This window comes from Halyomorpha halys, unplaced genomic scaffold, assembly GCF_000696795.3.
Source record: "Halyomorpha halys isolate HHAL.00 unplaced genomic scaffold, Hhal_1.1 Scaffold43.1, whole genome shotgun sequence".
Lineage (NCBI taxonomy): Eukaryota > Metazoa > Arthropoda > Insecta > Hemiptera > Pentatomidae > Halyomorpha > Halyomorpha halys.
Window position 1 is genome coordinate 149055 of NW_027106553.1, and position 10849 is coordinate 159903.

Here is a 10849-nt window from a genome sequence, read left to right on the forward strand (position 1 = left end):
TAATACATGATATTATTACTGATATTAATACATGATATTATTACTGATATTAATACATGATATTATTACTGATATTAATATATGATATTTACTGCAGATACGAGTACCATGATTTACTTCAAAACAGGTTAAGAAATGCAGAAAATTTTTCTTATCTTTTTTGATGAGTAACTTAGACTCAATTCGTTTGTACTCTTGAGTATTACCATCACCAAAAGAGCTCTTGTCACAACTATTACTGACATTCACAATATTGAATTGAATTTTATTATCATGAAACAGTTAGTGTCGAGCGGTCTTCTTTGTTAGTTACCATGTTTTACCTCCAACCAGCTATCACTTACTAACTTAAATTAATACAATATTATAATATTATTAAAAAGAAATCACCTACTCATTCTTTTTTTTTAAAAAACCTGTGAAATCATATTTAAAGAATCAGATAAGTCCAAAAACTTCAATTCACCAAAAATATGAGATAGCATATTTTATCACTCCATTCTTCATATAATTTAGTACTCACACATTTTGTTTGTGCTACTCCTGTTGTGCTAAGAAAAAATAAAAAATTGGTCGTTCTTAGACCCATTAGTTAATGTAAGTATATTAGTTTTACCAATGCATCCGATTTACAGTATAATGCGAAATTACAGAATACTGCAACATTATATAATAATTCTTTTAATTTGTTATCAAAAACTTGTTTTGATTAATTTAATAATTTTAAAAAAAATTACAGATTCAATTAATTTCAAGATTAAATTATTTTTATATTTTTTGAATATTGCATCAATATATCAAGCTAGGTTTTGATAAATATTTATTTTTTTAATCTAACGAAATATTTAATATTTAAAAATTGTTGATATTGAGGTTTGGTAGTTCAGTTTAAAGAATATTATTCATTTTCATCTGAAAAAGATAATTCTTTTATATTTATTTAAAATAAAACAAATTAAAATAATTGTGTTTAAATTATCATAAAATAAATTTGAAAATAACTTAAACATGTGTGTATTCATTCATATGGCCTGGAATGTATCAAATGTTCCATCCTTATACTTTAGTTGTGTCAATTATGTCTTTATTATAGTTTAAAATTATCAGTAGTTAAGAAAACAAATCAAATTTCAGGCTGCCCAAGAAATCATGGAGGAGTATCCAGAAATTGAGAGTTTTGTTGAAGTAAGTAGAAAAGCCGATGAAGTTCATATAAACCACTCTGTTAAAATTTGATTTATGATTTCTTCTTTCATTTTGGCAGTGTTCGGCGAAGTCATTGAAGAATATCAGTGAAATGTTTTATTATGCACAAAAAGCTGTTTTACATCCTATCGCTCCCATCTATATTTCTGATAAGCAAGATGTAAGTAATACATGGGGTGGTTTATTTAGTTGTGAATAGTGTACCCAACACTATTTATATATATACACTAGTTATATATTTATCTTTCTCCCTAATATATACCTGCATAATATGTAGATACAAACATACATTTTACATAAATAAATAATAAAAAGAGGCTTTATTGAACGAGAGGTTGGATGAGAAAACCACCAATCGCCTCCCAAGCCCTAATTCATAAGATTATCCTTAGCTCATTGTGCTATAAATTAGCTATGCCTGCTCTTAAGTTTAGTTAATAAAAGAAGTAAACCATAAATGTTTAAAAAAAAGTTTCTAATTTAATTTATTTGAATTTGTTTTAGCTAACAGAAGAGTGTAAGAAAGCATTGACTCGCATATTTAGAGTAAGTTGTAAATTTTAATTGATTTTGAAAATATAACAAGTTGGTCTGGTTTTACTATTCTTGTAGTGTTTCCTATCTTCCTATTTTTTTTCTTTCACTTGCTATGTATGAACTATGTATTAATTGCAATCGTGAAAATTTCAAATTCCAGTTTTCGACAGAAAGTACCCCGAGTCCAAATAATCGAGTCTCGCAAAATGGTCTGTGTGTTCATGCATGCGTGTGTCAACAACCTAGCTCAAAAATGAAAAGTCGTACAAAACTGAAATTATTGATTTAAGGGCAAGGGGAGTGTATGTCTGGGTTGTGACAACTTTTTCGATAAAATTGACCAACCAGAAGTACCAATTTATAGATTCGACTTTCTCAGTAACGGTTCTAACAATTTTGATTTTGATCGTAATAGCAATCAATATATAACAGAATGCTCTTTAATGTCAGGTAGGTCTCATCCTTATTGAAATAGTTTAATGTGGCGTAAATGACAAAGTCATCGTCTAACATAACTTTAATTTTTTTATTTGAAATAAATAACCAGTGCTCCTTGTTGGCAGTACTAAATAATGGATAAATATAAAATATTAAAAAATTGAATGAGTAACTAACTAAAGGAGAGAAAATAGAAAAAATTGAGACTGCCCAATCGCTCCTGATTGCAAGTATTTATTTACAACTTTGTTATCTTTTTTTAACCTGTTTTATTCTAGGCAGTAAAAGTTAATATTTGTTATTTCAACCTAAAGAACCCTAAATATGTATTTCCAAAGCAAAAATAGAAATGTTTTGCTCAAAATTTTCCCCCATTCTGGTCTTGGTTTTTTTTTAGAAAATCACAAAAATAACCATAACTTAGAACATAATTCCACCAATTTTTTTTATGTTGACCCCAAACCTGGCCGTTTCTGGCTTTATGGAAGGAGGAGAGGGGAGATTATCCTGTAGGTAATCAACCTCTTTTAACTAGAGTTGGAGGGTCGAATTATCATTCTGTGCTATTGCTAAAAGGTAAAAATCAACACGCCTAGGCTGGAATCTAACCGCCATAGCTGCAGGCTCAAGATTCCTGAGGTGATGCTCAGAATGTTGTGCCTAGTCATCCTGGTAAAGGTCTTCTAAATAAAATAAGTTTTACTTACCAATGCCTTATGTTTTATCGACCTACTTCTCTTTTTAATTTAAATATAATTATATCTTATTTGAGCAAAGTCGACTGTATTTAAAATGTGTTTATTTTGAAACTTGTTCCGTTAACACTCAAGTAATGAGAGAATTGAGATGGCAACATTTTTTATTGCAACCTGTGCCAGCACTCTCCTCTTCGACTACTATTGAATATTGTTGTTGTTTTGTTATTGTTAAGAAATATTTAATATTTTTATTGTGATAATTAGTTTTATTTTACTTTTTTTAAATACTCTAGTAGGGTATCTACCCTACTAATAATTTTTGTTTTAAATTATTTTTTCATGCCATGTCTGGGTTTCATCTGAGAAATGATTTGCAACTACAAGTTTTGTTACATTTGCTGGATTATTTCATTATTTTATTGTCATTGCTTATTATTTCCCATTCTATAAATGAAATCTCATGTTTATAATTTGACCAAATAAAATAATCACCTCACAGATGACGCGAGGCTATTGATGTGCTGTTAGCGGGCACAATGATTAGAGTGTTACCATTATCTGACCATTTAGTGTGATTTATAAATGGTACTCGGATAGCAAAGAAACCATTTTTTTAAAATAAACAAGATATAAAAAATTGTAAATTATGATAAAATTATAAAACAAGAAAGAAAATAATCAAATGATATCAAAATCGACAGAGTAAATTAAAAGAATATTGAAGTTGAAGTGAATAGAACAAAAATATTGATAACGAATAAAGTAATTTATAATAATGCTACTGGAGTAGTTAATTAAACAACGGCTTTTTCCTTCTCTCCCCTACTACTATTTTCCTCCTCTCTCCTACCATTTCTTTTTCTCATGTTACAACTTGCTGGTAACTTGAGGTAAGCATATACTTTAATTTTTTTTTCCATACCTTATCATCTTCATGGTTCAGTCATCGACCCACCATACTTACACCACATTTCTTCTCCCATTACTTCTTTTCTTCATTTTAATTTGAGGTTAAAATTGGAAAAAATCTAATTTAACTTTTTTGTAAACATAATGTTTTCATTTAGTCGACGAGTAGTTTAGTAGACTAATAAGACTATTTATTATATAGTTTGTATTGTTTATTAGTGCAGGGAAGTGTATGCACATCTGAAGAAAAACTTGAATGTTTCACTCTAACCTCATGATACATACTGTCAATTGTTTTATGGTCTCTATTGTTTTAAAATGTGGTTTTTAATTTTGTTTTCACATTGGTACACAAATCCCCCTAGTTATAGTTTAGTGTGGTAAAAGTATACCAGTAAGTACATACTTTCTCCATAGGTATTTTTACTACTGTGATGTCACTGATCAAATTAAGAATCTGTGTGTAATAAATAAAAATATAAAATATGTTTTATTGTAAAATATAAGCCAACTTATTAATTCAATTTTTTTTGTATAGTAAAAAATTGAGTTAATCTTTTTTTTTTTTTTACCAATATTTCATCAATTGAGGTCTTGTTATAAAATAAACAAATTGAAGGAAGAATCAATATAATTGCAAAATCTCTAATTATTAGCTCCTCAACATTGTGGGAGAGGGGGGTGAGGCATTTTGGAATGCAATGAACCCAGTTTATATGGGAGCAAGGTAGCACAATAGGAAGGCACTCTGCTACTAACTCTAAGGACCCGTGATTGGATTGTCTATGGCAGATAATTATTTTTCTTTATTAGTTTCTACTGCAGTAGCCGCAAGCCAACCCTGTGCTTTTTGGAGGAGCTCTCTTAGGGTCCACCCAGTCTCATAATGTGGGTACCCTTAATTGGGGAAATAGCTGGTGGTCGAGCGTGATCTTTAAAAAATCACCTCCTTGTACAACCATTGTTCTAAAAACAGTGCACCCTTACAAAGTATTAAGCCCATGACCCACGAAGGGTCATAGCAGTTCACATTATCATATTCAGTTGGCTCTACCACTTTTGTTATCTCTTTTAATAATCATTTTATTTGTTATTACTTCAGTTGTACATTTTAAATTGTACTATTCATTTCTTTGTTTGTTATTAATATTTTTATTTTATTCACTTAAACTTCAATATTCTCCTAATTTACTATGTTTTTCATATCATTTTATTTTCACCTTATAATCTTAACATACCTTAAATTTTTTTTTTATATTGTGTATTCTATCGTGAAGAAGACATGTAGTAGCATGGATTGAAACATAGATTACAAATAAATAGTTTCTTTGCTAATTGAGTATCTTTTTTTACCGCCATCCTTATCATCTTCTTTCTCTAAATATTATGGTTGTATATGTGATGAATATATATGTGATGAATATATATGTGATGAATATATATGTGATGAATATATATGTGATGAATATATATGTGATGAATATATATGTGATGAATGATTTTCTTTTTTCCGGTCCTATTCAGGTTTGTGATTTAGATAATGATGGATTTCTCAATGATGAAGAGCTAAATGAATTTCAAAAGAGGTGCTTTGATTTGCCTTTGAGAAAGAAAGCTATGGAAGAAGTAAAAGAAATTATTAGGAGGCATATAACTGGTGGCGTTTCTCATAACAATTGTATAACATTGAAAGGTAATAAACAATTCATATATTCTATAACATTGAAAGGTGATAAACAATTGTATAACATTGAAAGGTAATAAACAATTGTATAACATTGAAAGGTAATAAACAATTGTATAACATTGAAAGGTAATAAACAATTATATAAAATTGAAAGGTAATAAACAATTCATATATTTGACTGTAGGAGAAAGCATTGGTTATTTGTGTAAGCGATAGTTTTTTATGTAAACAAAAACATAAACAATTTAAAAATTATATATAATCATAAATTTAAATGTTAAATTACATTATGTAAAATATTTGTGATTAGATCTTGATTGAAGTCGATTGCTTTTTTTTTAGATGATTTCTTTTAATAATTCTTCATAGTTATGTTCCACTTGAAATATCTCTAAATACTTTAGTTATTATTATTATATTTATTGGATCATGATCACTAATTAAATTTTAATTAATCAGTTTACTGTTAACTTATACTGGTAATTTGATTATTGTATTTGATTGTTAATAATTTAACAAAAACACTTTCACTGAAGTTTTTAAAATAAACTAATTTTTTTTCTGATAAGAATTATTAGTGTATTATCTTATTGAGTTCTGAGAAAAAACTGTGAGGTCCAAATGGCACCGAATAATGATATAGAAATAATTAATAATTAGTTTTATAACTGATTAGTTAATTATTACAATTAGTTAATCCAGTTACAAACTTGCCTTCTACGTCACAACCCCTAATGAAGACCTGAAACTCAGGTCGAAACGTTGGCATAAAATAAATAAATATGGTTTTGTTTATTTATGTTGTTCTTTGCTGGCCGCACCCCCCGTCAAACTTCTCCAAGAATTAGTTTTATAAGTTTTCACTGCCTTATTATATTATGAAATGCCAGTGTACAGTGACCAACATACTTTTATTTGGACTTCATTGTTCCAGCTTCTTAACAAAAATTATTTTTATATTCAAAATATTTAAATTTACATTTAAAAAAGTAAAAACACGTATTTCACCTAGAAATGACTAAATAAATTTTCTTTATCCACAAAATTCATCATCATCTTAATAAGAATGTATAATAATCCTCTATTTCAAAAACGTTATTTATAAATATTAAATAATTCTTAATTTGGATTACCACTAAAATTTCAATTAATATTAATAATTTTTTTTAATATTTTCCATAATATTTAATAAGAGATGTATAATATGACTACAGTATATGTGTAAATTTATTTTGGTTAGTGAGAAATCAATAAATAAATAAAAAATTAAAAAAAAAAAAACCTTTAAGCTTTGCAAATACCAGTAAATAATAAAAAATTGGCTATCATTATGCACTATGTTAACTATCATACAGTTTACACAATGGCTTTTGTACCAACTTGCATGGCCAATGGCATGTTGTAATGCATGATCCGATGAATAATTATTTTTTATAAATATATACAACTATACAAGTAAAATTATTTCACTAAGATTATTCCACCAAATAATCATTTAATGATGAATAATTGTTATTTCATGAAGAAACCTTTAATATATCTCATTTACACATTATTTTAAAAAGTCTGGTCTAGAATAATCTACCTATTTTCTATTGTTCTATCATCTATCTATTGTATCTATTATTCTATCATCTATCTATCGTAATAACTAATTTATAATTGTTGACCTTAATTTTCTGCTCTTCTTAGCTATTTTTGGTTATAAGATTTTTGTTGGTTGCAGAGACCCGATCCGACCCTTCTCTACCTACAAAATATTCTAATTAATTAAATTATATATGTTTATAGATTATATTCTTCATCTATGTAATTATAACTTTAGATAATAAAATATTTTGTATATTATTAAAGGTTTTCTTTATCTTCATTGCCTCTTTGTCCAAAGAGGAAGAAGCCACACTACTTGGACTGTTCTGAGGAAATTTGGATACAATGACCATTTACATCTATCAAAAGATTACCTCTTCCCCCAGTAAGTATCCGCAGAATATTAAATAATTGACCAGCACAAGCTGTTTGTGGTTCTCACATTAACTATCTAAAATATATTTAAAATATAAGCAATATCATATTATAACATGCTAATTTAAAAACAACATGATATTATGAAGAAAATTGGTGAAGCCACATACTTTATATGAATAGGTTGAAGTAACATTTTATTAACAATTTGACCCAAAGTCTATTGATATTGATCTTTCATCTTTCATACTCACATCGCCAGTTTAATAATTTAGCCTTTATTTTATTTATAACTTTATTACAATAAGTTTGTGATATGTTTTCTTTTTGATTTGTTATTATTTTAGTGAGTTTAATTTTATTTTTAGGGTAAAGGTACCTAGAGGAAGTTCAACAGAGCTTAGCCATCGTGGCTCGGAGTTCTTCAAAAAATTATTCAACAAATATGATAAAGATAGAGATGGTGCATTAAGTCGAGTGGAACTAGATGAAATGTTTAAAATCTGTCCTCCAGCCTGGGGCGGAGATATACAAAATATTGTTCCGACAAATGCCAAGGTAAGAAAAAAAATATTTCTCCCTTTAACATATTCCTTATTCAGGAATTTCTTTGCTATATTATTTCAAAAATAACCCAATCTACACACAGTGTAATCAGCTAACAGTCATATTAGACAAAAATTATTAACCACTTGGTATTTTCAAATAAACATTCTTATCAACTGGTTTCAACGCATAACAGTTTAAATGAACAACTATTGACAAAAGTGACAGTAACATTGTTTCAAATATATATTATAATAAAAGCAATTTAATGTTCCAATGCCACAATAATATTTTACAGATTTTTCCGTTTCTCTATTCAAAGTCACTCTTGATTTCTTTAGAAGCTAAACTTAAAATTAATGTTTATTTTTTGCTATTCAATTTGATATTCTATTCATCACTCAATGTCTGGACTAATTCTACTCATTCTTTTCTCTATAAAGCATGATCATAATATCTTTTTTTGAAAAATAAAAATATCTATTGATTAGATAAATACATTTTTTTACAACATTACTTGAGATAAATGTTGTATGATTATTGTATCGCCTGAGTGACGGACTATGTTTTACTAATGGTAAATGATTGAAGTACTTGCTATGAGCTGTTAACTGAGCTTTTTCTTAAGTCGTTTATTAGAATGGTATTCAATTCAAAGGGTCAGAACTGATCTTTTTTATTTTTTATTAAATTTCTTCTTAGACTAAAATATTTATGTACAAAAGCATAGGCTTAAAATAACTATCCATAAATTTGATCATTTAGTTATTTACTTTAGTTTATGTCAATTTCTAACTTTAGCCGCTTTTTCAATGTTGCTGGACTTAACTGATTATATATAAGTATCAAAACTGATTAGTCCATGAGTCAATTTGACAAAAAATTTAAAATATTAAAACAATTTTTTATTTTATGTTTTACTAATAATAATTATTAAAATCCAATATTTTATAGGAATGGATTACTCAACAAGGTTTCCTGTGCTTTTGGTCCCTGACGACTGTAAGTGATCTTCAAAAAACGTTTGAATACCTTGCTTATTTTGGATATCCAATTAATGAATGTGAGAATCAACTATCTGCAATACAAGGTTTGTAATATATAATACAATTATGTATAATTATTTTTTTAAACAAAACCATAACTTACTAAGGCCCTAGTTATTGAGTTAATCTTTTATGAATGTACTGTCATGTGAAAAAAAAAAAAAAAACTTAATTGATAAAACTGAAATATTATATTGTAAAATATTAAGGGAAAAATCCTTTCGAAAAAATAAATTATATGGGAGTAAATTGATTTCATGACACTGGATGAGATGACAAAGAAGCGGTGAGAGGTCTGGACATCTGGTCAATTCTTACCAAAAAGTTTTTTTATTATAACAGGAGAGTAGGAGCTTAATAATGCCTACAGTGCCTTGTAGCTCAAGCAATGCAGTGCATGACTGAGTAAGCTTCTAGTAACTTATTCTCTCCTATTATAATATATAAAAAAATTAACTTAGGAAATGGCTGCTCTATTCTAATTATCATTATTATTATTATTATTATTCTGTAACTAATATGTTCTGCCTTAAACTATTAGAAGGAACGCAATTCCATTCGATAGAATATTAATACATTATTTCATTTCAAGAAGTTTCACTTCTGTCGGCCAGCTCCGAGGCTGCCACACTTTTTTTTTTACTGATTTATTTTTTTCTTTGTGTTTTTATACCTGAAATATATATAATTTAATATTTTATCAAAGATTTATTTTTAAAAGCTTACATTACTATTAAATATATATATAATGATTGCCTTCTGATATTTTTTGTATTATGATACCTCTTTGAGATTGTACATCAAGTTATATTAGTCACTATATGATAAAATTTAATGATAAAGTGCAGTAAACAACAACTTTTACCATAGCGACATGATAACAAACAGGAAACATACATGCTTATAAGCTATACTCCAGGTTTGTGTTATGAAGTTATAAGGTGCAATAGTTGACTGACAGTCAAACCTTGACAAGGTTTCCTCATGTGGCCGTAAGTTGTCGGGTACTCTAATGAGTATCATGAAAATCCTGATTGTGCCACAAGAGTAAATTTACACGATGGTAGAAGCTGCAGCAGTTGTCAATATCACCTTGCAATCAGTGCTTGAAGTAGTTGCAGGCTGAGTTGGCCTTGCCCTGAGACTAGTTGAGATCCTTCAATTATGGTTAAACTACTGTTTGGTTATTCTCAGCATCTAGCATTTATTAGTAATAATTTATAATTTAAAAAATTACTTCAAGTGTATATGTATTATAAATTAATATTCTAAATGTCATTTATGTGGCTTATAGTTACCAGAGAAAAGAAATTGGATTTACTAAAAAAGCAATCTACAAGAAATGTTTATCAATGTCACGTCATTGGGGCCAAAGGAGTTGGAAAGTCTACAGTTTGCAGAAGATTAATTGATCATACATTTGAGGTAGTTTTTTTTTTTCAACAGTTATGATTTAATTTTTGATTCTTTAATTTTAACTAGTTAATTATAAAAAATATTCTAAATATGATATTATGTGTTGAACGTTATAACCTGACCAATAACATGATAATATTTTAAAGCAAGGAGGGTAAGCTGCCAGGAAAAGTGAAGCCTTGTGTGCAAGGTGGGTCTGTGAGGGTAGGATTAGGACTCTATTACCATATTTATGTACAAAGTGGGTGTGTAAGGGAAGGGATACGGTTCTATCACCAGATTTATGTGCAAGGTGGGTGTGTGAGTGGAGGAATAGGACTATATCACCAAATTTATGTACAAGGTGGGTGTGTGAGGGGAGGAATAGGACTATATCACCAAATTTATGTACAAGGTGGGTG

At 28.2% G+C, this 10849-nt stretch overlaps 1 protein-coding gene across 3 annotated transcripts in view; it reads left to right on the plus strand.

The window, feature by feature from the left end:
- The window catches only part of Miro (mitochondrial Rho GTPase), a gene marked incomplete in the record, with an annotated part of 32661 nt that overhangs the window by 7605 nt on the left and 14207 nt on the right, over positions 1–10849 (plus strand). For all 3 annotated transcript variants that reach the window (XM_067044910.1, XM_067044912.1, XM_067044909.1), the window contains 8 exon segments: positions 1135–1185; positions 1265–1366; positions 1711–1752; positions 5313–5481; positions 7330–7450; positions 7809–7998; positions 8941–9076; positions 10327–10457. In XM_067044910.1, coding sequence (XP_066901011.1) covers positions 1135–1185; positions 1265–1366; positions 1711–1752; positions 5313–5481; positions 7330–7450; positions 7809–7998; positions 8941–9076; positions 10327–10457 — 942 coding nt within the window.